This window comes from Quercus robur, chromosome 11, assembly GCF_932294415.1.
Source record: "Quercus robur chromosome 11, dhQueRobu3.1, whole genome shotgun sequence".
Taxonomy (NCBI): domain Eukaryota; kingdom Viridiplantae; phylum Streptophyta; class Magnoliopsida; order Fagales; family Fagaceae; genus Quercus; species Quercus robur.
In genome coordinates this window covers 18,400,281-18,428,187 of record NC_065544.1, presented here as the reverse complement: position 1 = coordinate 18,428,187, position 27,907 = coordinate 18,400,281, and the positions used below count along the sequence as shown (strand labels likewise).

The following is a 27,907-nucleotide window of genomic DNA, read 5'->3' as shown; positions in this document are numbered from 1 at the left end:
AAAGCAGTCAAAATAATAATTTTCATTCATCAATACAAATCAGCTATAGTAATTTATAATAAAAAATGACAACTAGATATATCCAATTTTCAGGAACATTACAGAAGCCTGAAACATGTAGCAAATTAATTTTCTTCTTTGCTCTTCAAATTACATCAGACAGCAAAGCCCACTTTATACAATAAAGGCAATGTATACATCAGACCAATCAGTAGGGGGGCAAAAAAAAGCAAAAACTAAACAAAACCAAAAAAAAAAAAAATAATGTATGCTATATGCTGACACCAACAGTTTAGCAGAATCTGCTATTCAAGCAAGTGGGTCACTCATTGGCAATGTAGTCGGAATACTTGTTTCGAGAATCTCTGGAGCCCGGGGTGGCGCCTCCGCCAGTGTTGAGTTAATTGTAGATGTTTCTGGCACAGTTGCCTCTGAAAGTACTGAATCTGGATCACTCACTGATGATGCTCCAGGGGCTCTATTGTCTGGAACAGGTTCGCTTGATTCCGACTGCAAGGGAGTACTCGTTGGTGCTGGTGTAGATTCTGGCTGAAGTGCAGCACTCACTGAAGCCTCTGTGGATTCTGACTGAGGCGGAGCACTACCAGGTGTGGAGTCTGACTGGAGTGGAGCACTCACTGGTGTGGTGGTAGCAGGAGTTGCTTCTAATAGCAACTGCTTTCCTTGTTGCTGTTGTGAACTCTGAATAGCAGGGGCTGGTTTTTTCTGAGCGGAAATAGACATGGATAGAGATGTCATCCCAGGAGGGAAAATTTCAATTGGTGGTTTCTTCCCTGCATCTCCCAAACTTGTAAGCTTGGGTTCCTCCAGGGAAGCCAGAAAGGCAGAAGCAGCATCTGTCTTTGTTGATGGAGTATGATCAACCTCCTTCTGCAGCATTTTGTTCCAAGCTTGAACCAAATTCTTCATCGTCGGTCGCCCGTGGGCCTGGAGATATTCACACCAAGTTAGGTAAAGTACCAAAGTTAGGGTTAAACTGTTTATAGCAACTACTCATAAATAGGCATTATACAATGCAGAATGAAGGGGAGGGGAAAATAATAAAGTCGTACATGTGCATGAAGCACAGCTTCAGCAAGCATCCCAGTATCCTGCCACGCCTTTTCCATAAGAGCATTGTCTCCCAAAACTGCTGCTGAAAATGCTGCTTCACGTCCCAGGCCAACTGAGATCAAATTGTTTACCAAACCCTGCAGTACATGAATGAAATTTCTTCTAAGGTAGGAATACAGAAATAAAGAAATCCATTATGAAGAGTAAAATCAGAATCATTCAACATCATGACTTGCTAAACATCTGTGGCACTGATGGTTGAAAACAAAGAAAATTTTGGCAAAAAAAAAAGTGAAAAGACTTGATGCAATCATTATTGTAACTGAATTTTTATTCGTTTAAAAAACAAAATGTGAGCTGTCTCATGAAGAAGCCATGGAAGGCATATGACCCCAACAGGTGGAGGTGGACCAAGAGATTCAAAATAGTACCCTCAAGCTTAAGTACTAGCAATTATGTTCTCAATAGTTCTTTTACTATCCTTATAAACACTAACGATGATACTTTCCAAACGATCTTGATGTTTCTGCTCTGATCCTTACAGATTAAAGAATAGTCCAACATTTCTTCCATTGCATCACACACAATCCAGAAACATCAAACTAGACGTAGAATCCTTCTCCTTTCAGCTAACTGCCTTCCATGGTGACCTGAACCACTCAACGTTCTGACTAAGACAAGGAGACCTACACTATGATTCCCATTTCAAAATTTCAAAAACTGGTCCAACACTATGGTGACTTGTCTTACCATGCAAGATTGTGAATATTTTTCCTAGCCACAATATTAGCTAAATGAACACAGATCACAATCTCCAGATTCTCCACACATTAGTATTCTTCATCCATCATAGGTTTGCAGGTTCCTTGTGCAAACTATGATTTCTCTAAGATATTTCTGAACCTCTAGATGACCTGTAGGCTCATTTCTGGCCTCAATTAGCACCTCATGGTTTATCCAACTCCAAGTAGCACACTCGTGCACAGGCACAATCCCACTAAACATGACCAAAATAACTAAAATGAGTTTGTAACTGCAGTTATGCAAAGGGTTATTTAGCATCCCCTTCACACCCATAGAAGGAAAAACTGAAATAAATAATACACTCCGTCTCATTATACATATATTTGAAATGACAAACTCATTTATAAAAACATAAATAATAAAATGATGATCATTCTCAAATTTCCTTTACTTTTATATTGGAGGTGGCAAGAATTTTAATAAAGATTTTGTTTACATTTGTGGAAAGGTAATTTTTTTGTAAGTATTTTTTTTTTTTAAATTACCTTTTAACAAAGGTAAACTGAAGAAGTATGAACTCTTTATTTCTAGAAAGCTACATATATTTTGAGAACCCAAAAAGGAAATTAACATACATTTTAAGACAACGGGAGTATGCAACTTTCATCAATATATATATAAAAGCAAAGACCTCATGTGGGAGAGCATGAGGTTCTGCCAAATGGCACATTCGTTGAGCTTCTCTCATTTAGGCTTCCACCTCATCAAAGTTTACATTTATGTATAACTTTTAATTCATTGAATGTGTCAATGAAGTGAATACACATTAATTATCTATAAGTATGCACTAATTATATATATATATATATAAGAATTTTATATGGTTTTTTAAAAAAATATATATATATAAGAAAGAAAAAACATCACATGAGAGACCATGCGATTCTGTCATGTGGTGCTTTGTAAGAGTAATTTTTCATTTAGCTTTACACCTCAACTTCTTTACATATTTGGATTATAATAAAATTAAATTAATAGGATATCACTATTTTCACTGAGTGTTTAACTTACTACTATCATACTTCAATAACATAAACATGACATCATAAATTTTAGATGATATTTCCATAAGCCAACTAAACAATTACATTTTTCTCAAAAAAAAAAAAAAAAACTAAACTAAACTAAACATTTACATGAAATTACAAGTTTTTTATTCTAACTCCAAGCCATTGTAGAAACAAAAATTAAAATTAAAAATTTCAGCAAAAAAATAAATGATTAAACAAGCAGTCAATTTATTACACCACATTTTTTTTTTTTTTGAGAAGATATTACACCACATAATAACTAATTTCTAATTTATGTAACTTTTTCTCTATAGTTTAAATTCTCCATCCCCTTAATTTTGTATTACATCATTAATTTAACAAAAATCTCTTCATGTTATTGCAACATTACATCATGTTATTACTTTAAAATATTTTGTATATTCTATATAAGTTTTTCACATAACAACTTAAAACATTATCCGTGCATCGCGCGGGACCATGGCTAGTTGTTTTAAAAAATAGTAACAAATGCCACCAGTAGGTTTCAAAGACAAGCTCAGCCTTCAACAGGTTCTTCCGGGGGAGAGAGGAGGAAATGGCCCAGGGAGAGAATGGGGGAGGGGGGGGGGGGGGGGGGGGTGGGGATGCCATTTGGGTTAGAACTTATTGGCATTATGCAAATTGAAAATGATAAGATACTTATAGCATGCATCAAATAGCTCAAGGATAAAACATGCAAGAGAATCACTCATGAACAAGACTACTTACATTTAGCCGGGTCAATTCTCCATGATTAGCAAGACGCAGAGATAGTCCCCTCAACTCATGACCCTGTAAGGCTCCTTTTACAGAACCTGCAGCAGCTAACCTCTTAAGAGCTTCACGAGCAATTTCACCTTGTGCAGTGGCATCCGCAGCATCAATAAGATCTAGAAATTCCTTCGCGAATTTCACAATTCCTTCAACAGCTTCCACAACATTTTCTTTCTTAGCTGTTAAACTGAGAATGTCAGTCATATTGAGCCCGGGAGTATCTTGTCCTATATCCCTGCTGTTGCTCATTGTAAGGAGGCACTGAAGAGCTCTTTTTAAATCATTGCTCTGCATAGCCAGATCAAATTCCAACCTACAAATCATAGAATAGAATAAGAACATATTTATCTATGCTTACAAAACAAGAACTTAAGAACTCTCTGTATGGACGTCATTTTGAATTACTAACATTAGTACATAACCATGATTCTTTTTTAGAAATTTAAGAAACTGGGGTGAGAAGTAGATGCAAACAGATCAGATTTTGCCCATGCATCTTATGCTAGGAAAAGAATACACTACCAGTCAACTTTTCCATTAACTACAGCTGAGAATAACCAAAGAGAATTTAGAAGAGAGTTGCAATGTGTATTCATTCTCTGCAGAATCTTCTTAGATGAGAAGTCATGAATCACAATGCACGAAGAATCAACATGGTTTGGCTGCACTTATTTGGCGCATAGTCACTTTGGTATGACATGAGTTTTATTCTAGTTATTATTAAATTTATTTTTTATTATCAGGATGCATAAGTGTCCAACAAAGAAAAAAGGTTCTTGCCAAATCAACCACACTAAAAGATACAGGAATCTTTTCTACCACGGATAAAATGTTCTTCATACAAAAGAACGCTGTTGCACAGTTTGAAGTATAAATAACAATATGCATTGTGATCTAAATCAGTGGAGAGAATAATATTTACACAGGGTACCTCTTAGATATTCCAGGCAAATGAAGTGCTTCAGTAGCATATCCCATCCCTAGCATAAATTGTGCCAAATCATCATGATGTTCTCTGCCAAGCCTACTAGCCCTGCTCAAGAAGAAAGTACATTGTAGCAAACCTAGATTTATATAAATATGTAAAAAAACAGAGAGGGAAACAATAAATAACAAGAACGACAACAACAATACTGCGAATAACAAAAACAAGAAAAAATACCATTTCACTGCACTAACAGCATCTCCATAGGCAGCAAGACACCGGCAGCGAATACCAGGATGGCTAAGAGATAAGGCATGAGCACACATGTACCTTACAAAGAGAACTCACATGTAAATATTAATCTTGTGACTAAAAAGAAAAAGTGAATAGATCACTACATAAATAATGTAGAAAATTAAAAGGTCTTTTAAAGACACCTGCCCCCTCCCCCCCTCTTTTTTAACAAATACTCAAAACTAATTACACCGGTAAGAATTGATGGCTGCAGTATACAGAACAAACTGTAGTAAATGTTCATCTCTATCGTGGTAAACCAAGCTCTTAAGGGGGTGGTATTATCACAGATTTGGATCCTCTCCATGTCCAAGAGAAATGGAGTGTGTCCATTTAATGGCTAAGATTTGAAGTGGAGTAAATGCAGGGTCTAGATTGTGGAAACTCATTCAAAAATTTACAACTCTAGTATAGTTTAATCATAGTTACATTTTAAATGAATTGGCACAATCTAACCCTACTTTTACTCCACTTTAAATCTTACCTATTAAATGGACACTCTCAACTTCACTTGAAAATAGAGAGGATCCTTATCCTATTATCAAAGAACAAGCCTAAGCAAGTGGGAACAATAGTCTATGCTTGTTGGAGGGGGCTTGCAGTCAACATACTTCTAGCCTCATTTGGAATGTATCTCCTCAATTTAGAGAGAGAGAGAGAGGAATAATTTAACTTTTAAAGGGAGGGGGAGATTTATTATTTAGATGAATTTTATATGTCTGAATTCTTTGTTTAAATATTATTTTATGATTTGCATATGACCTCTAGCTCAACCAGCAGATTGATCACATAATCAAACTTATGAATGTCTAGGCTTCGTACTAGCCTTCCTTTTTGGATGATCAGAGCTATAACATTTTTGTGCATTCATTGTAAAAAAAAAAAAAAAAAAAAAAAAAAAGCCTAGATAACACATACATGCAAGTAATTATGTACTTGTGCAACATATAACAGTAACATTGGCCATATTTTTAGAGAGAGGAGACACCGAAGGAAATTTCGTTTGACAATTAGTTAGTGAAACTTGAAACAAGAAGAGGAAGCATGCATATAAGCCCAGGCTTGTGCAGGCTTGGAAAAACTTTCTCTAGCAAAAATGACGAGTGGTGCAATTAGAAGAGTTTCCAGTATGATTATTTTTAATAGTCAGCTGTAAGTTTGTAATCTTGGGAGTTCTGTACAAAGGCTGTAACTCTTAAGTCTTAATTTGGGTCAAGTTTTGTAATTGGGTCCTTAGTCCTTACGTGTGGTCTCTAGTATAGATTCAGTGAAAAGCTGTTCAAACCTTCATTCATATAGATTTAATTCCATAGATTCATACACAGGAACCATGCCACAACCACCAATAGGGTTATCAAACATGCTTGTATTGTATACTTTGAAAATTAGGATGAACTTAAATGCTAGAGATTATGGAGTTCTCTTACTGATAGGACATCAGTACTCTGAGTTTGGTATTGAAACCTTTTTTTGGGGGGGGGGGGGGGAGGGGAGAGGGGGGTGTTGTTTAATTACCTGTCAATCAGCCAAAGAACTCCATCTCTGACACCCACCACAACCAGAGGTCCAACTGGTCGTTTCTGCTCTGTTGGAAAACGAGTAACAGCCACAGATACCCCTCCACCACCAACAGCTATCTCATTAACCTTTCTGTCTTCAAGTGGATTTGGTATTGCTGAATCATCCCCATCAACTTTAGATTGTTTTGGCAATGTTAAATAAGGTGGAATAGAAGGAGCATGCTGAAAAGAAGCTAATCGCACCACCTGAAAAGGAGACAAATTTTTTTACTAAAAGCAAATGAGATCTATTCCCGCATGGATCTTTGAGCAATTCACAATCCACAGTTCATTAAAAACTATACAGAAACAAAAGGCTGATGAAACTCCCAAATATTAACATCCTGATAAATATACATTTCTTGAGTCATCCTAATTAAACTTAAGGTTTATTTCAGCATTTCTTCCTCTTGGGGGAAAAAATATTATGTTAAACTAACCAAATAAGTGTTATTATTTAAAATAAAAAACTTTAGAAACTTAGAATAAATTTCAGAGGTTTTTGCCAAAACAAGGTGCCAAATCCTTCTAGGCAACTAAAGGAAAAATAAATTATCAATTTACCATTTTCCCCAATAAGAAAAGGGGGTGGGGGGAGACTAAAGATTTATAAACCTGTAGCATTGGGGGCCTCAATGATATTCTTTCTTGTGTAAGAGACTGGGGACCATCCACTGTGATTAGAGCTAAATCTCCATGTTCTGCAATGGCTCTTGCTTGTGCCTCTTTCAGTTTCATCTGCTCTTTCATCTTTCTTGTTTCTATGTCAATGGGTGCTACTCCAGCATCCACAAAAACACATCTGAAAAACACAGCACAACAAATTGGCATAGAATACTTATTGATCAATTTCAACTCCATTACAATGGTTCTTGCTTATTAGCTTTGGTGGTGATAGTGATGGTTATTACTGATGAAAAATTACTAAAATGTAGTTAACAAGATATAATTACTCCCCCAAAACAAAAAAAGGGAAAAAGTTTGCCTAGCTATCTCCTTCCAACCAACCATGTGGCGATCGAAGAAATCATCCAAGTGTAGTTTTAGTCACATGACTTTTTAAAGAGTCATGTGACTTGTTTAAATAATACACATAGATAGTCTTATAAATTGTTATGTAATGGGTTGAAAAATATAGCTCCAAACTTTATTGCCCCAAAAAAAAAAAAAAAAAGTTTAAAAGGACAATCCTTAAGAAAAAGGGAAAAAATGAAGAAGAAAATACAAATTTATACAATATACATCAATGTAAATAATAGGAGAAAGAGAAAGAGGGGGGGGGGGGGGGGGGATACAAAATACTCTAACAAGAAGCCATATAAGAGCAAATACAATACCCTAAAACTCACTGCTTCATAGATGTGAACAAATCTTAGTCACAAAACTGTGGAAAAATAATATGTTCCATATCCTCAAACATCCATCCATATAGTCAAATGCACTGGAAGAGAACTATTGAAATGCTTGTCTACCAAAATAATGATATATTAAAAAAAATGTATTTAATTAAATTGCTTAATTATGATGTCACACAATATTCATAGATATTGTGTATATGAAGGAATTCTTATGGACAATGCATCTCTCTTTGGGGAAAATGTCTTTTAAATACAAGATTCCGAAATAAATATCTAACCTCGAAAAGTGAAAATATACACATTGAAATTTTCCTAAAATACCCTTAATGTTTTTCAAAAATTAAACAAGATTCCAATAAGGGTATTTACGGAAGTTACTTAGTATTTCTACTTTTCATTAATACTTGTGCCTTTTAAAAATAATAATAAGTAAAGGCTTCTTTACAAATGAGGAAGCTCAAATACATAGGAAGTGTATCAAAACTACTCATAGTGAATTAAAACTTAAAATAAAATAAAATAAAATAAAATAAAAAAAGGATTTGGAAAGAATACTACCTAAAGCGGTCATCTATTCATACAATGATCTCAAAAATAACAGCTTTATTACATGCTAAGGACGTTCACCAAAGTTGTGAATAATGTGCCAGAGACCATTTCAATTTGGTGAGGGAAACAAAATATTTCTGTACCAATCAATACTAGTGCATCGTATTATTATTATGAAAATTCCTTTGAATTGTTAGAGCTTAAAAAATTACCATCCTAAACACAATCTAGGCCCAATTGGTTTTGTTAATTCTTAAGAATAATACATTGTCCAAGAGACAAATTTTGGCCCAATGATATTACCTTTATTAACGATTAATTTATTATTTAAACTTGGAGTGATTCGCTAATCTATAGCTTTACCTTACATGTGATTCTTTATTATTTATGAAAAATTACAAGTGAGTCTTCACCTTCAAATCTTCTCCTATTCATATCTAATAGTCTTTATCTTTTTCTTTTTTAAAGTTTGGCCTTAGATATTTGATAATCTGATTTAAGGAGCACCAAAATTATTTCAAATTTTATTTTTGAATTTGGAACTAGTTTTCTTTTTGAATTTGAATTTCAAATTTAGTCTTTAATGTTGAGGATTTTATGGGATTCAATTGTGGTTTGATTACATATTTCCATATAAATGAAATCTTGGAAGCCCTATTAAAATATTGGCTCTTGTAATCGTGAAGACATTACAATTTGAATAAGATTTGTGATTCGAAATGTGTTCTCTTGTTTGGTGGTGATTCCAAACACCCTTAGCTAGTGGTGATGCCTAGGATTTGTTATGTTTATCTTCTTTTCCTCTTTTATCCCTATTTTCCTAGCAGTGTCCAGCATCAATATATTTCTTCTTTTTTCTTCAGCTTCTCCTCCTCCTTCATAGATGCTTTTCTCCTCTTTTATTTTTATTTTTATTTATTTTTATAAGAGAATACTTATAAAGAAGGATCCTCAATTGCAAGTGCCTTTAAAGAACTACAAGATAACCCCCAGCTGAAGTACAATATTCTTCAAGTACAATGGTATGAAATTCACAAGCATTCAAAACCATCATTAACACTCAGGCCATTTAAAACCAAAACATCTATTTTGAGACAGGAGTATTCTTTTCCTTATTTATTGCATAAACTCATTTTATGAAACAAAAATGTGGATTATTTATCTTTTCTTAGTATTCAAGTCCCAGGCAAGGGCACAACTAATATAAGATTGAACTAAGTGATGACGTTTTTTCATCTTTCCATATTTTTGAAATCATAGGTTCCCTCTGAAAAGAATAGAGTATATAACTAAAGCCAAAATTATATAGTAAAAAATGTAAAAGCAAGAAACATCGCCACTGGTGTTGAAGAAACCAAGAAACTATGGGATCAGAAACAATATCTTACTCGATGGTAGTTGGTGTAGCCACAAACAGCTGTCTACGATGCCAAACAGCACTAGTAGCACAGGGAATTGCAACATCTCCTAGATATCTAAATTGAGGGCGCAAAGAAGAAATGACAATGTACTGCTGATATGCAAAAGCACAATACTCGACAGTTTGGTCCCATGCAGTCCATTCTGGCTGTGGCAGAAGACCACCCACAGGTTGAAATGTTTCCCAACTGCAATTGTAACAGATAAATTAGACATAAAAATAAAATCAGAAGGCGAAGACTCCAGTGATCTTATTGAACAGGACAAAACCAAAGTGTGTGTATACATATATACATTATACAATAGTAAAAACCATTTGGCAATCAACAAGCAAGATGAATCTAATGTGATGCATGAAGATGAGAGACAGAGAGATACTTATAGAAGATAAAAAGAGAGTTTGAGTATGGTGGATGAAGGGAAGCATACACGTAAAAAAGGGGTCAGAGAGGCTTGACAAGTAAAGGGGTTACTCATGCTACCTCACATTATATGACAGACCAGAAATGTCATCATTCTCATTAGAAATAGGTGTAATAATTACAGTATATGGGCTTAAAGCATAGACTACATTATGCTCTTCCAATTGCACATAAAATTCATTGGGGAAAAAAATTAGAAATAAATAAATTTCAGGGTTCTATGTTGAAACAAGTGACAACTACCACCAAGGAAAATTAAAAACTTGAAAACAATTAAATAAATTAAGTCATAATAACCTGCTAAAACTACAGCTTTAAGATACCAGTCTAGACTTCCTCTTTTTTTTTATAGGTAAAAATAATATTATTTAAAAGAGATTACGTCATGAAAATAAACATGAAGTAGCCTAAAGAATTACAATGGGGTAATATCTACATATGAGTTATGAGTTGACTCTATAACACTATCAATAAGACCTGATACAAAAGGCCACTCATAAAGAGAACTAATGAAGGTTGCTTGTATTTGAGAAGACATGCACTTCACATCTTCAAAAATACACCAATTTTGTTCTTTCAAACATGAAGGGATAAGATTCTAGATTTCCGAATTTGGTCCATGACATCGCCACTCAAATAATAAATCAAGGAGCTTCTGCGGTAAAACCCACTTAACCCCAAACATCCTAAAGATGAAACTCCATAACTCAAAAGCCATGCTACAGTGAATCAAGAGGTGATCCACAATGTCCCCGCTACCACAACACATACAACACCTACTCACCATTGAAAAGCACTTCTCTTTCTCAAAAAAAAAAAAAAAAAAGCACTTCTTGATGAGATTCTCACAAGTGAGAATTTTTCCCCAATCACTATCCACGCAAAGAATGAAACTCTCCGAGGTGCCTTGGTCCTCCATATGGCCTTCCAAAGAAAAGGCAAAGGTGTTGAGCCTCGCAATTTTTTCATAAAATGATCACATAGTGAACTCCTCATTATTCATAAACTTCCATATCATCCTATCCTTCCCTTCCCCAAGGGGAGTATGAGAGTCTAACAAATGGACAAATGAAGCCACTTCATCAATCTCCCAATCATTAAAATTTCTTATGAATTCCACATGCCAATTCCTACTCCGCCCCTCCACCTGTCTCTCCAATAATGATTCCACAGAAGCATTCTTATCCACGAAAATTTCAAACAGTACAGGAAACATCAATTTTAAAGGCTGATCCCCACACCAATTATCATGCCAAAACCGAATTCAACTACCAGAACCCACAACAAACCAAATGGACCGTAAGAAATGACCCCCCTTCATTCTAATGCTCCTCCAAAACTCACAACCATGAGTACCTTGAACAGGTTTTGATAACCATCCACCCCATTCCTCCCCATATTTCACAGTAACAACCTGTCTCCACAATTTGTTTTCCTCCGACCCAAACCTCCATAGCCACTTTCCCAACAAAGATTGATTGAAAGTGGTAAGTTTTTGAATCCCCAACCCCCATAAGCCAAAAGAGTGCATACCTTATCCCATTCCACCAAGTGGTGCTTGATCTTATTGGCTTCAAATTGAATTTTATAAGAACATTACAACAAATGCCATTCATTTATATATGCCAGCTCATCTTGATGTCCATTCAATCAATTAAATGAACTTGCGTTCAGTAACTTCACAAGACTGAAAAGCATTAATAATAATGGAGGAAAATATCAAATATTGGCATCGCTAAATCTAGAAATGAAATTAATAACAAACAAGTTCAGCAAAGTAGTCATCATTCACACCTGTAGAGCTGAAAATTTTGTGCTGCGGCATCACCCGGAGATTTATGAGAAGAAAATCCATCATCAAATGTGCTAAAAGACGAAAGTCCACCACCTCCAAATCCAGATAAGGGCATTGACTGAATTGTTGAAATAGCTGTTGCAGCAACAGGGTTAATTCTCCTTGATGTTCGATAGGCAACACCAAGTAGTGCTCCCCCATGCAAGCCAATTACCTACAAGAGATGATTTTGAGTTATAGACGAACTCTTACCATGCAAGAAAACTCAAAAAACATTCTATGTCCAACCTTTCCAAGATGAACCCTTCAAGGAGAAACCTACAGAAAGTAAAGCAACATATACAGCAAAAGGCACATGAAGTATCTTTCTTCCAAATGGCACGAGTTTAAAAGAAGAAGAAGAATAAGTACAACTAACTTCCCTAAATACCCTTCACTCTCTTAATGGTAAGCACAACTTTAATGAGTTTCTTCTTGCTCTTTTTTCCTTTATTTCCCCAAACAGAAAAGGGTGATGTGGGAAATGAAGATAAAGGAAAAGAGATCCTACACGTTACGAAATATACCAGGGTAAACTAAGTGAAAGCAAGAGTTGATCAATTGCAACACAAGAATTTTCCTACGATTCCACCAGTTAAGTGTTACGCATTGTGTCCACATTCAGTACTAAGTATATTCTAATGAAATGCAATAATCTCCCTAAAATGAGAAGTTCTAGACAATAGCTTAGTCAACCAGTTTTGGTAAAAATTGAAAGAGCAATAAATTGTCGTTGTGATTTAAGTCCTTTCGAGTTATTTAATTTTAATTTTGATTTAACTTCAAAATTTTAATGGGTGTTCCCAGGAAAGCTTAGACAGATATGCATGTACATTTGGATTTCAGAAATCCTAGAAATCTACATTAACATCAGAAGTAATGTTTATCAAGTTTAAGCATACACAGAACATTGATCATAATTGTGGAAACAAGTAAGAAGAAATGAACTAAAAAATTCCAAGAATCAGAAGCAAATGTAAGAATTAAAAGAAAACCTAATAACAGGGTAAATGAGAATAACCGGTTCACTGCGGCCACCTATAGATCTCATTAATATATTTGATGTCCCATCATCCAGCAAAATACGAACTTGAACAGAGGCTGCAGCAGCAGCAGAGGAAGCCGCAGCTGCAGCTTGAGCAGCAGCTGCAGCAGCTTCTTTTGCTTTTCTTGATGAGCCACCTTTAGGAATTATGGGAATTCTAGGAGGTAATGTCGATTCCAATATAGCAAATCTGTCAAAACATGAATCCCAAGCAAGAAGCCTTGCACTGCCTGAATCAACAATTGACCAGTCACTGACCTTGTAGATAGAGAAGTAAGGGATATCAGGCCACACAATTGAAAGATACCTGCAATCAAATTGCGATCAAAGAGCTATTAACCATGAGACTACACCACCTCCACATCAATAGATTTGAAAGAACCATGCAATGCTATTTCAGAGTACAAGACATATACAGATATAGAAAATAAGATGAAGTAATTATGGCCCCTGTAATTAAAATACCATTCCTCCCACCCCACCCCCCACCCCCCCTCCCCCCAACCCCCCTCCTGTCCCCCAACCCAAACTCCCTCTTCACACTACACAGTGGAAACGATGAAATAATGAGTGAATTCAATGCAACCACAGGTCTATGCTTACAAAAGTATCCCCTAGAAAGCTTCAAATTGACACATTTGAAAAACCAACATCAATACTGCTAGAGCAAAAGTCAGAAGCAACTTACTTCCCTGAACTGCTTACAGAAAGAACTGAATATGAATCATGTGGAACAGGAGTGCTGATGTGCTTTTTAACTTGCTTGACAGGTAATGGTTCAAACGAATCTCCCTTAAACCTTCCAGTTTCTGATATGGAGCTGTTATTTCCAAGAGATGGATTTGCTGTGTTGGACAACTGAAAATTTAGCAACTTTAATTCTTTTTCAACTACATACACAGCAGAATGCTCTCGGCTTCCTGATGGTGTTGGCAGAGGAGCTATAGCCGGAAGAGACCTAGAATCAAACTCGCAGACAATAATACCAATATTGGTTCCAGTAGCAACAAGATGGGGCTGCAAAGGATGTGCAACCATACAATAAACCTGCATACAACAAATGAGCGTCAACCCTGATATATTCAAGATAAAACAAAAATATTTCAAATCACAGTGCCCTGGCTCTTATGTGGATACTAATACTTTGAGGAGAAAGAGGAACACACACTTTTAATGGTGATGAATTAAATTTTGTTCGATCAATTCTATGCTCTTAAGAATACTGTATGATTGGGAAAAAATATTAGGTAGGCTTCATTATTATTATTATTATTTTTTTTTTTTTTTATGATAAGTAATATATAATTCATTAAAAAGCAGTGCAAAACGGTAATATCCTTGTACACAGGATGTAGACAACAGAATAGCAAGGAAAAAACAGAAAGCAGCAGTGAGCTAAATAAAAATACAAAAAATGAGAAATTATCAATTGAAAAGTAAATAATCTAAAAAGTCCATGAAAGAAGTCGTAGAGGAAGTATAGGAATCAGAATTGCACTTGTAAGGAGTCTTCAGCAAGAGGAACTATAAATGTGGCAAGGATAACCCTCTCCCTCAAAAGTACACTGATTTCTCTCTTTCCAAATGCACCAAAATGAGACATAAAGGAATTGTTCCTCATGCTTCTCCACTTCTAATAGCATCCCCTTCCAAGAATTGAACATAGCAAGAACTGAATCAGGCATTACCCAAGTGACAATGTGACACCACTAAGCATAGTATTCAATCCCACAATTCCCCAGCAATAGGGCAATGTAGAAGAAGATGGTCCACTAACTCCCTATTGGATTTACACATTCTGCATCAATCCATAATTATAATTGTCCTCTTTCTTAAATAATACATTGTCAAAATTTTTCCTAGTGCTACAATCCAAATGGAGAAAGCAACTCTAGGTGGAGTTATAACTTTTCAAAATGCACTTCCAAGGAAAAGGGGGTGGATCTTTCATCCCCTAATCAAAGCACTCTATAAAAACTTTGAACTCAAAATCCTTGCTTTGGTAATGGGAGCCACTCCAAACTATTGCTTCCCGCCTCCATTGTAATTCATTTTGGATTTGATTACTCTTTAAAATTTTAGAATGTAGGTATCCTTTGTAGTATTTTTGTTTGTCCAAATGTTATTACTTTTTTTTTTTTTTGATATGTAAGAAAGATGTATATTCAAAAAACTGATATATGGAAAGTAGTACATAGCATATCAAAAAGTACAAAAAAAAGAGAGAAAAGCAAAAACATAAAAGAAGAACTAATAACAAAGAAAGAGAGAGCTAAGGAACAAAGGGAGAGAATCACTAAAAGTGAGTCTTCAAGCCCTAGACCAATCAAAAAGGGAACCAATAAAGAGAGCAAGCAGTTGGTCATCGGATCTATTTAAGTCTTTAAAAGTCCGCCAATTGCGTTCCCTCCAAATACACCACATCAAACATAACGGAACTAAATTCCAAATGTTAGATGAGTGCTTCCCCAACCAATTCCACCGACCAAATAGAAAATCAGCCACTGAACATGAGGGAACCCATGAAATCCCAAAAGTTCTAAAGACAAAACTCCACAGCCGATAAGCCCTTCCACAGTGCAACAACACATGATCCACTATCTCCCCACAACAACGACACATAATGCACCGGTCAACAAAATCAAAGCCCCTAACCTACAAGTTATCGCCCGTGAGAATCCTATCCCATGCGGCTGTCCAAACAAAGAAAGAGACACGCCACCTTTCCATAGAAAAACAACGGAAGAAGAACCACCCACGTAACTTATGATCAAATGTTATTACTTTTCAAAAGACACAACATATGGGTTAGGATTAAATTACACCCAATGCAACTTTTGTCAATTTCACACTAGGTATAAGTTTCTATTAGATTATGTTGTGAACCAAAATAATTTACTAAATATTGAATATAAAAGATAGTTAGTTAATTCGAGATGACCAATGCCTTGAACTTGAGAGAGGAAATAGACATTTTTGGTTAATTTTCTGCTTCATTCTCATTAATGCACATTCAATGTAGATAAATAGCCAATGATGAGATAACCTCATCAACAAATCCTAAAATATAGGTACCAATCCTATCCTAAAACATAGAAATTAATTTAAATACAAATAAATAACAATACTAATCTATCTAGGAAGCCTTATTCTATCACTAAACTAAATTCAAATAATTTATCTAGCACTCAGTTCATAACATTCCCTTCCCCTTTATGATGAATCTTGTCCTTAAGATTCTGAAATATGGAAATCGATACTTGCTCACACCATATCCTTCTTCCCCAATTGGAGAAAACTCGACCTCAAATTTTAAAGTGTTGAAGGATAAGGTTTTGGATATTTGATACTTGCACCAATTCTTCAACCACATTTATGAACAGAAAAACCTTGATTTTCACATCCTTGAACTCATCAGGAATGACAAATTCAATGTATGAAATTAGACTAGGCTTATTCGAAATCACGAGAAAATCCCTTTGATCTATCTTTTCCACTTCATTGATCCTTTGATCTTCAAACACATTTTGTATAGCAGGTGCATCCTCCAACGTATTACTCTCAAGAATTATTATTTTTTGACAAGTAATAAAGATTTATTAATATCAAAGAAAGAGACTTGAGTACACAGGAAGAATACAGGGGTATACAATCAAATACAAAAATTACACAAATCAAGTAAATCAAGAATAGAAAAGAAAGAATGGTTGCTCAATGCTGACAACCAGTCCATTAAAGTTCTAAAAAGGAATATCTTGAGATTTGGCATGGTTCTCTTATTATCTTCAAAACATCTGCTATTTCTTTCCCTCCAAAGACACCACATCAAACAATGGGGAATAACCATTCATATGTGACCACTCCAATGACGAACAAACCAACCTTGCCAGAAAGCTAGAAGTTCAACAACAGACTTTGGCATAACCCAAATTACTCCAAATAAACCCAAATCAATAGGCCACAGATCCATAGCAACCCAATGAAGAAAGAGATGGTCAACTAATTCACCATTACACTTGCACATAAAACACCAATCCATAATACATACCCTTTTTCCCTTAAATTGGTCAAGCTTTTCCCCAAGGCAGCAGTCCATATAAAAAAACTACACGCAAAGGGACCTTCTAGAATTATTGGTTATGCTTGGAGTACATTACTTTGATTATCCAAAATTTGATGGGATCCTTGTACTTTTGATTGTTCTTCGATTCCAAAATTACATTGGATTGTTTATCTAAGATCTCTATCATTTGATCCCATGAATTTTACATCCTTGCTTCCATCCTTGCTATGCTTTTGGACATGTTCTTAGTAATATCTAACATCTGGTTGACAATCTCCAACATGCTCTCCATTCTTTATTTGTTGGGATTGACGCTCCTGATAGGTAGATGTTTTTTTTAAAATAATAAAAATAAAAAAGCAAACTGGCCTGGGTAGGGGGAAAAGGGCTTTTTAACAAATGGGTCTTCAAATATTCTTTGGAAGGTTATAGGTTGGGCTATATAGGATGTCGGTGTTTTGGTTATCTAGACTTTGATGAATTGGGTGATCTAGGGCTCGTAGATCTTGTTGTTGCTTGAATTTTATTTTTTATTTTTTATTTTTGGTTGGGTGTTGCAGCAGCTGCTTGGAAGTATATGGTAGCTGTTGTTTGGCTTGAGTTGCGGATGGGCGGATAGTGTGTGATAGTGTGGTTGTTTGGCTCTAATACCAAATAGTGTGAATCAAAATAATTTACTGAATATAAAAAATAGTTAGTCAATTCGAGATGAACAATCTCTTGAACTTGAGAGATGAAATATACATTTTTGGTTAATTTTCTGCTTAATTCTCATTAAGGCATTTAACATACATAAACTGCCAAGGATGAGATAACCTAATCAACAGATCCTAAAACATAGGTACCAATCCTATCCTAAAATAGAGGAATTAATTTGAATACAAATAAATAACAATCTAGGAAGCCTTATTCTATCACTAAACTGAATTCAAATAATTTATTTAGCACCCAGGTCATAATAGATTAATATATACACACACATACATACACAACAGAAACATGCATGCATACATAAATACATGAACTGAAGACATGTCTAGAGGAAAATTAGTCTCTTTAAATAAGATTGGTTTGGTAAGACTAGATTTATCATCAACATGTTTCCCTCCTATGACTTGTAAAAATCTGATCAAGGCTATTCTAAGAAACATTAAACCAGGAATAACACTTCTGGTAAGTCTCATACAAACAAAAGTAGAAATTATAGCTACATACCCTAAGTTTCTTGCTAGGTGCAAGTACTTGCGGAGGGATTAACGAGGAAAGTTCACACAATGGCCGCGTAAGAGCTGAATAAGTTGGGTGTTCAATGGCCCTGCCAAAAATCCAAAATTAGTTTTAATATCCTCCAAAATAATTAAAACAGAGAAAGGCGTATGGTCTTCAGATCATATCTCCTCCATTAAATCATATCCAACTCTTTTGGATTGCTGCACCAATCATGTTACGTAATCCACTGTACTATAAACCAAGGAAAAGAACAAACTAATGGGAATTTGCAATGGACAAGGACATGAAAATATATGCATACCAGATATGGGAATCTTTCACACATGTCAAAATATCGAGGTTTGGAGCTCGAGGGTGGCACCAAGAGGCCACACTATGGCAAGCCAGTTTTGGAACAGGTTTGATACGCCGCAACTCCTGAGAAACGAAAGTGAACAATGCCCAAAAAATAAATCAAAGGAAAAGCTAACATGCCAAAGCTACAAAGCAATTCCAATAAAAAAAATTGCATTTCACAGAACTTGAAAACATCAAGGAATTGATACATTACCTTAAACGAGATTGTGTCCCATATAGCTAATGTCTTATCTGCACCAATGGTAATAAGCTGTGGAGCTCCTGCAACCACTCTAGAAAGCTCAACCGCTATGACCCCACCGTCATGTGCCTAGATGTATCATATTTGTATTAGAAAATATGTCCCCAAATTTTACTGTTTCAATGAAACAGAATCTATGCCTCACAACCAAGTAAACATGCATGTGTCAAGTTCCTACTGTCATGAACTCAAATTGAATATAAAAATCACCATAAGAAAATAATTGGGAAGAGAAAGAAGTTAAAACAAAGTCCAAAGTTTTTTTTGATAAGTTAAAACAAATTCCAAAGTTAACTATTATAATTTTTCTTTTGTTTTCCCTATTAGTTTACAGTGCAGGTAATGCTATAAATGTCACACTGTATTTGGTTCAAAATTACCATGTTAAATATCCTAGATTGGTATCAGAACCCAACACAATGTCAAGGTTTACACATAGCTTTTATTTAAATAACAACACCGAACAGGGCCAAATCAGGAAGGCAAAATAATTCATGCTTGAACAAAGCCATATTAAGGAAAAATACTTCAACGCCTATCACAATTCATATATCAATTATCTTGAAAGAAAAAAGTAGTGTAATGAGAGGATAAGGAGATAATACTTTTAAGCTTAGCTTGGGTACAAGTTCTCGTGAATCTTGACTATGATCTGCACTCCAGAGCACAAGTAAACCATCACTAGCACCAGAAACCAGAAGTGCCTACAATCAAAGGTAAATGAAATTACAATCAAAAGTAAATAAAATTACAAATTATATAACAATGTAAAACCATAAATGAGCAAGTATGCATAAATACACAAACACATGTACATTCTGCACAAATTCATTCAATAAGCTCACAACTTGCCACCAGGTAAGCACACATGAACACATATATCCATGTTTATGTAAAAGTGAAATGTATTAGTTTGACTTCAACAACTGAAACCAATTTAGATACATCAGGTATTAAACAAATTTTATAGAATGAATTTGTGCATAATGTATTAGTTTGACTTCAACAACTGAAACCAATTTAGATACACCGGGTATTAAACAAATTTTCCAAATTCTCAACCATTTTCACCACAGCATAAACATTTATGTATACACACTAAAATATCTTTGACAAGGTACAAATGGCTGAAAAGTTTGGATCAACTGCACACTAAAGCCTTGTAGCAACTGTCCTAAAAATGTTCACAGGACTCCACTACTCCCCTTGAACTCTCCCCCACCCCCCTTTTCATGCCAACCGGCTCCTTCCTTGTTTGTCATCTAAATTCCAGGAGCCTTGATGTCTTGCTAATGATATCAATATTTCCATCCCATTCTTTTTTTGAGGACTACTTGTCCATTCAAATTTATTTTTATTTATGATACAGTTTGTACATATAAAGAACTAAAACACAGTCGCTGCCTTCATTAACACCCCCCCCCCCCCTTTCTGCCACACAGAGAAGGGAAAAAGACAAATTTAAGACTCTTGGATTCCTGTAAAAGCAACATCTGCACATATAATCTCAGATACTTGCCCATCCCATTTTTTTTTTTGAGGGCTACTTGTCCGTTCAAATTTATTTTTATTTATGATACAGTTTGTACATATAAAGAACTAAAACATGGTCGCTGCCTTCATTAACACCCCCCCCCCCCCCCCCCCTCTCTTCTGCCACACAAAGAAGGGAAAAAGACAAATTTAAGACTCTTGGATGCCTGTAAAAGCAACATCCACACATATAATCTCAGATACTTGCCCTTTTCTGGATAAACCTCTTGAATAAGATGGAAGTCATTCAAGAGTCAATGAGTCATATTTGTTGTTTAATTAATACACACACGCGCACACACCCAAAAAAAAAAAAGTCATGGTGTTGTAAGTTCTACATTTGGAGCTCATACAAGTTGATGAAGGCTTTAGAAGCTAATTCCTTTTTCCTGGACGCCTTTGAACTTTGGAAATTTAGATTGCAATTGTTTATAATTTCAAAATTCCTCTAACTCCCCCTTTGCTCTTTTAAGGCTTTTCCCCCATTTACAAAGATTACAGGCCCATTTTGCACTCTCAATAATTTGTACTTATAAGGAAAAACACGGATAACTCATCCAAAATGTAGAGACACTGAGACACAGTATGTATGTACCTCTATGCACCTCTGCATTTGTACATGTTATGAATATAATGTGCCAGTGTCAAGCCACAGTAACATGTAATTCTTAACTATCTGTGCAAAATCTTCTGACTCAAACTCTACATTCCACAGTCAAAATTTTCTACAAACTACTGTATTTTTTTTTTTTTTGATAAGTCTTCTACAAACTACTGTATTAAGAAAATGTTTTGTCTCATGTTGCTATTAGAAGTAAGAATTATCTCCAAAGGAACACTGCAGGACCAAATGAACTTTAGGGATAATTAGATAATCAAATCCTATGAAGAAAATCTGAGTTGGTTCCTATAGGGGTGGTGCACAATATGGATGTTCTGGTGGGGATGTTGGGGTGTAGGCAATCCTCTCTTCCATTGAGATATTTGGGGCTACCGCTAGGAGCTAAATTTAAGGAGTTATCAATTTGGAATCCTATTTTGGAGAAGATGGAAAGGAGATTAGCAGGGTGGAAGAGGTTGTATCTATCTAAGGGGGGTAAGGTAACTCTTATTAAAAGTACTCTTTCCTCCTTACCTACATACTTCCTTTCCCTTCTGCCTTTACCTGGGAAGGTGGCAAATCGTATCGAGAAGTTACAACGAGATTTTTTGTGGAGTGGTATTAATGGTGATTCTAAATTACATTTAGTCAGTTGGGCTCAGGTTTGTAAGCCGCTGCAGGTTGGAGGGTTCGGTATTAAACGATTGAGGAGTTTTAATTCTGTCTTGTTAGGAAAATGGTTATGGAGGTATGGCATGGAGACTAATGCTCTTTGGAGGAGGGTTATCGAGGTGAAATATGGGAATGATTGGGGTGGTTGGTGCACGAAAAAAGTGACCAGTGCTTATGGTGTTAGTTTGTGGAGACATATTAGGAGTGGTTGGATGAGTTTTTCTAAATTACTTCTGTATGATGTGGGGGATGGTACTAGAGTGAAGTTTTGGAAGCATGTGTGGTGTGGAGATCGTACTCTGCAAGAGGCTTTTCCGGAACTTTATTGTATTAGTAGAACAAAGGATTCTTCAGTAGCGGAGGTTATGTGTTGGTCAGGTGGGAGGATTCATTGGGATGCCAAATTTCGTCGTCCTCCACAAGATTGGGAACAAGAATCCTTTGATCTGTTTATGGATATGGTGTACTCTTCAACGGTACGGGGTTTGGGTCCGGATCAGGTGTGTTGGAAGCCAGCAAGGAGTAAAGGTTTTGAGGTTAGAGGATTCTATCCTTCCTTCTACCCTCCTACCATCTTATCCTTCCCTTGGAAGATGATTTGGAAATCGAAGGTTCCTCCAAGGGTAGCTTTCTTTTCATGGTCTGCTTCCTTAGGTAAGATTTTAACAACAGATAACCTTCGCAAACGACATGTGCTCGTTCTTGATTGGTGCTATATGTGTAAGAATTGTGGGGAGTCAGTGGATCATCTTCTTCTTCATTGCCCCATTGCTTGTGAGTTGTGGTCGTTGGTGTTTTGTTTGTTTGGAATTCATTGGGTTATGCCTCAGAAGGTTATTGAGTTGTTTGACTCTTGGCAGGGTAAGTTTGGACGACATAGAAACATAGAGTTGTGGAGAATTGTGCCTCATTGCTTGTTATGGTGTCTTTGGCGCGAAAGGAATGCTAGAAGTTTTGAGGGTTGTGAACGCTCTATGTTAGAGATTAAGTCTTTTTTTTTACACACTCTACTCGATTGGAGTGTGGTTTTTTGTCATTTTTCTTGTTCTTCCCTTCCTGCTTTACTTGATCGTTGTAATCTTGGTTATTGATTTATGCCCCCATAGTACATTCCCAATGTACTCGGGTTGGCTGTTTTTTTTTTTTTAATAAAATTTTCGTTACTTATCAAAAAAAAAAAAAAAAATCCTATGAAGATTCAGACATTGCATCATCATCATTGAGTTAACTCCAGTATTACAGAGGCATCTAGACCAAGATCATAAAAAAATTCTAATAGTAAAGAAAATTAAAAGATAATACCAAGTAATGTAAATTACTTCTAGGAAATGGATGTTGTACCTCACCAGAAGAAGCCATGAAGGTCATTAAACAAGAAATTGATCCTTTATGACCTCCTGTGTACCGTCGCACAAGCTGCAAAAAACTAGTATTATCACAGAATGAAAGAAACACTTGATCTGAATGTGATAGACCAACAACATGAAAAACAGCCAACCTTCCATGTTATCATTGAAAGCACTCTTATGACACCATCTGATCCACCAAAAGCAACAAGAGGACCATCACCACCAACGGATCTCGAAAGGAACTCCATACTGCAATAGTCAAGAAAAGGAAAAAGGAAACAGATTATAATTACGTACATTAACACAATTTTGGGCCCATTTGGTTGTGGTGATTATTGGGGGGAGGGAATGGTTTTCGGGTTGTTTGGTTGGGAGGGGAAAAGAGAGGAGATTTTGGTGGGGCCCAGGAGTTTTCTCCCCGGGTGCACCATTTGGGGTGATTTTGGAATCTCCCCAATTTGGGGAGAAAATGTGGAGGGAAGAGGGGGCTTGATGCGAAATTACCCATCTCCTCCCACATGTATGGTGTTGGTTTTCTTATTTTTTCCTTTCTGTTTTTTTTTTTTTTTTTAACTTTGACGTTAGTTTTCTTTTTCTTTTTCTTTTTCTTTTTTTTAAAATACTGACAGCAATTTTTTTTAACTATTAATTTTTTTTACGTGATAGGAGCATGAGAGTAAATTCATAAAAACTACATTTTTTATCCTCTCATTTTTTTTCTCAACCAAAACAAAAGAGTTTTTCATCCCTCCACTTTTCCATCCTCCCAACCAAACACACATGAAAAAAAAAACTAAATCTTTTCCATCCCTCATCATTTTTTATCCCCCACTTTTCCATCCCCCCAACCAAACGAAAACTTTTGAGTTATAACTAATTCCATCACTTGTAACTATTGTTTGATCCATCATCTCCATTCCAAAGCAGACTCTTTCAGCACCACTGCATGGAACTTACATTAAAAAACTACTTCAAGGTGTCCAAAAATCGAGTTGATAGAGTAATTCCTGTAGCATGTCACAGGCAAGAAGATGTGGCAAATGAAGGTAGTTTTGGCACAACTTGCTATCATATAATGCCTTTGTGGGTGGAAGAAAAATACTGAATTTAGTTCTTATTGCTAATGAGTGTCATGATAGCCAAATAAAGAGCAGTGTTCCAGGTTTGATTCGTAAGCTAGATATTGAAAATGTTCATGATCATATTAATTTGGATACTCTAATTACTTGCTTCAGAGAATGGGGTTCGGTGGTAAATGGAGGTGTGGATTCTCTTATGCATCACTACAATCCAATTTTTAGTGTTGGTGAATGGTTTCCCAACAAGCGGTTCAATAGTTCGAGGGTATTAAGGAAAGGTAATCCTTTTTTCACCTTTGCCCTTTATCTTGGTTATGGAGCTATCGAGTATGATGTTAAGAAGAACAGAAGAAAAGGGTTACATCTTTTGTTTTAGTGTTGATAATGGAACACTGATAATGGTCGTATGATCTCACACCTATTTTCCACCGATGATATTGATTTTTTTTTTTTTTTGTAATGCAAATATGGATCAACTCCTTTATATTAGAAAACTGTTGACATGCTTTGAAGTTGTAACAGGTTTGAGAATAAATTTGAGCAAGAGTGAAGGGGTCCCTATAGGAGAGTTTGGAAGTTTGGTGAAATTAGCATATATTATCAGTTGTAAGATTGGGAGTTTGCCAATGAATTACTTAGGCATGTTTCTGGGATCGTTAGTCTAGGCGAAAACAATGCAGAATCCCATTCTAGAGAAATTGGAGCAGAGATTATCAAGTTGGGAAAAACTATATTCTTGTCGAAAGGGAGAAGTTTGACACTCCTGAAGAGTATAATCTCGAGTTTACCAATATATAGTCTCTCCTTATTTACCATCCCAACATACATAGCAAACTTTTGAGGAGTTTATTGAGGAATTTCTTATGGAGTGGTCTAGGAGTTGAATTCAAATTCCAGAGTGGATTGGAATATAGTGTGAAACCCAATCGCCAATAGGAGTTGGGGGATATGCAAGTTAGGCACCTTCAACCAAGCTTTATCAAGTGAGATACTACAGCATTTTTTTTTTTTAAATCTTGACTATGTAAGTAGCTACAGTATTTTGGGGAAGAAGAAACCTGCTTATGGAAGAATATTAGGGTGGGCTGGGATAGATTTGCAAGCCACATATATTTTGAGGGTAAGGTTTTGTAAACCGAGCAAGGTTTTGGCAAGATAGGTGGTGCAGGGAGTCAGGGACCAACTTTTTAAATGACTTGTACCTAGAGTTGTACACTATTACAGCTAACAAAGACAGTTCAATCACTTTGTTCCTGGAGTGTTGAAATGATGAGAATGTGAGCTATTGGAATTGGAGTCAGTTGATTCTATGATAGTACTACCATATTCCAATATACCAAAGAGAGAGGGCCTTGATAAGAAGAGGTGGAAACTGAACGTTAATGGAAAGTGTGATGTTCATTCTTACTCTGCCATATTACAAGCCCTGAGTGAGAATTATTTCCTTGGAGAAGCATGTGTTGCACCAAGGCTCCAAAGCAGCTGCAGGCTTCCTTCTTTGTGTGGACAATAGCTTAGGGGAATCACTTGATAAATCAATGTTGAATGTGTAGATGCAGTAGGGAGACTGTGGACCATTATAGAAATATTGGGACCTAGCACATGCTTTGTGGAGTTCCTTTTCTTGTGTGTTTAGGGTATATTGAATGATGCTGAAGAGGGTACTTGATCTTCTAACTAGATGGAGGAATTGGTTGGTAAACACTCTTTTTGTTTGGAATTTTTCCCCATTATGCCTAATGTGCTTATTGAGAAAGGAGCAGAACCATCACACTTTTGATGTGGAAGCTTTGGAGGTGCAATTGAAGACTTATTTCATTAGATTTCTTACTTGAATGATCTCATGTATTGGGTCTTAGCGAAAGTAATTCCATTTTAGAGTTCACTGAGTTTCTTTCATTTGCTTATAATTCTTTAAGCTATCTAGTGTATAATATGACTACCTAATAGCATGCTCTTAGAACTATTTGAATGGAAAAAGGCCATTCCACAAACTATGGCTATCAGCTAGTCGGCATTCGTGTGCTCTATCACTTTGGACTTGCCTCTAGCCAGTAAAACCTACACGAAACTGACCCCACCCGTTAGATACAAGTTCGGGGTAATTCAGGGGCATTCATCCCTTGACGCGCTACGCAATCATTTATTTGTATTTAATAATCTTATATTTGCAAATGTAGCACTTGATAGATTATATATAAAAAAAAAAACTAAAGCATCAATAAAACATTTGTTTGACTTGCCAGAGAAGCGACTTGTTGTCAAGTTCTTGCTTGGGAACATCACGGCCGCGCATCGTCACCAAGTCCAAAAATATGGCTTTATTCTCACAACAGATGACTAGAAAATGCCTTCCTTTCGTGGACGGAGGCGGAGAGTTAAAAGGCGAGGCGAATTGATTGACGGCGGAGGGAGCCTCCGCTGCGGCAGAGCGGTTACGCCATAGTTGCCAGAAGCGCACATCATCGTCATAAAAATTCACCTGCTTAACACTTGAAGAATATGAAAAAGTAAAACACGTAGCCATCCAGAGAACAAACTAAAATGCAGCAGGAGTGAATTGAATTGATACAATTTACCTGCCTCCACGCATGGCTTCTATAGGTTTTCCTTTGGGCTCCGATTCGCCTTCAGCAAGCTTCTCTAGTTTCGCACCAACTAAGCGGCGCTCGTCCACGCCGCCGGCTTTAAGCTCATAAATAACCTGTGAGAATTGAATTGGATTTGGATTTGGATTTGAGAGAATAAAATGAAACGAAATGGAGATTTTTTTTTTTGCAGAAGGAGAGAAAGGATACCTGGCGATGTTCCCAATTCCAAACAGAGACGTGATCTGAGGCATCCGCGGTTACAAGCCATGGATGCGTGGGATGCAACTCGATCTTCACAATTTTATCATTCGTAGGCCGAAATGCTCTCAGCCGTAACATTTTCTTCTCTTCTTAATTTCTTCTGGTGGATCTAGAAAAATAGCCTGAGATTGGGACTGAGAGTAGCAATGCAAATCTGATTAGATTCAGATATGCAGTAACTTTCCGATGGAAAGTATTCAAACTCCCATCTGAAATTTACAAATGCGCGTTCATTTTCAGACAAGCATATGGAAAAAGGGAAAATAGTCGGGAAGTAAGGTTTTCTTTTTTTCTTTTTCTTTTTTTCAAATTAGATTATTTAAAAAGTTGCAGTTAATATCCTTAAATTTTACGACATTTCGTTTTGACCCAATGCATCCATTTTTCACTAATGTTGCCAAGTTAACACTTATGTCTATTAATAAGAGAAGGTATCTCATGACTAAATAGGCATACAAACTACAAGACTTTTGCCTCTTTAATGACTGCATTTTACAAATGAAAACAAAAAAGAACCATTTTTGGTCAAATTAGATAATTTAGAGCTTGTTTAGTAGAAGAGTTTGAATAATATTGTTTGTATTTTTTTGATATACGCGTAAGTGAAAAAGTGTATGAAAATACGTGTAATGTTGTTTAAAAACTAAAAACATGTATTTGAGTATACGTACCAAACAAGCCCTTAAAAAGTTGCAGTTAATATCCTCAAATTTTACAACATTTTGTTTTGACCCAATCCATCCATTTTTCACTAATGTTGCCAAGTTAACACTTATGTCTATTAATAAGAGAAGGTATCTCATGACTAAATAGGCATACAACTACAGGACTTTTTGCCTCTT

At 35.9% G+C, this 27,907-nt stretch overlaps 1 protein-coding gene across 2 annotated transcripts; it reads right to left on the bottom strand.

Annotated features, from left to right (window-relative positions):
* Nucleotides 1–27,354, bottom strand: LOC126706505 (uncharacterized). 2 transcript variants are annotated; one of them, XM_050406002.1, is made up of 20 exons: nt 27,012–27,354; nt 26,793–26,917; nt 26,457–26,705; nt 23,284–23,383; nt 23,127–23,201; nt 19,585–19,683; nt 18,932–19,048; nt 18,683–18,798; nt 18,367–18,466; nt 13,777–14,135; nt 13,065–13,395; nt 12,004–12,218; nt 9,757–9,975; nt 7,077–7,263; nt 6,418–6,668; nt 4,846–4,938; nt 4,615–4,716; nt 3,639–3,996; nt 1,074–1,211; nt 1–948 (listed from the first exon to the last, which is right to left on the bottom strand). In XM_050406002.1, exons 1-20 carry the CDS (start codon nt 27,141–27,143, stop codon nt 310–312), a joined length of 4,005 nt encoding a protein of 1,334 aa, XP_050261959.1. In that variant the 5' UTR covers nt 27,144–27,354; the 3' UTR covers nt 1–309. The 2 variants fall into 2 exon arrangements, with proteins under 2 accessions (XP_050261959.1, XP_050261960.1); XM_050406003.1 differs by lacking the exon at nt 27,012–27,354 and having other exon boundaries at nt 26,457–26,695.
* Nucleotides 27,355–27,907: the final 553 nt, after the last annotated feature.

Excerpts from the sequence above, each read along its gene's own strand:
- LOC126706505 (XM_050406002.1), bottom strand. The coding sequence starts at position 27,143 with ATGTTACGGCTGAGAGCATTTCGGCCTACGAATGATAAAATTGTGAAG. Across the intron at positions 14,136-18,366 it reads CACCTAGCAAGAAACTTAGG|GTTTATTGTATGGTTGCACA; the intron begins GTATGTAGCTAT and ends TGTTGTATGCAG. Across the intron at positions 1,212-3,638 it reads GAGAATTGACCCGGCTAAAT|GGTTTGGTAAACAATTTGAT; the intron begins GTAAGTAGTCTT and ends CATGTACTGCAG.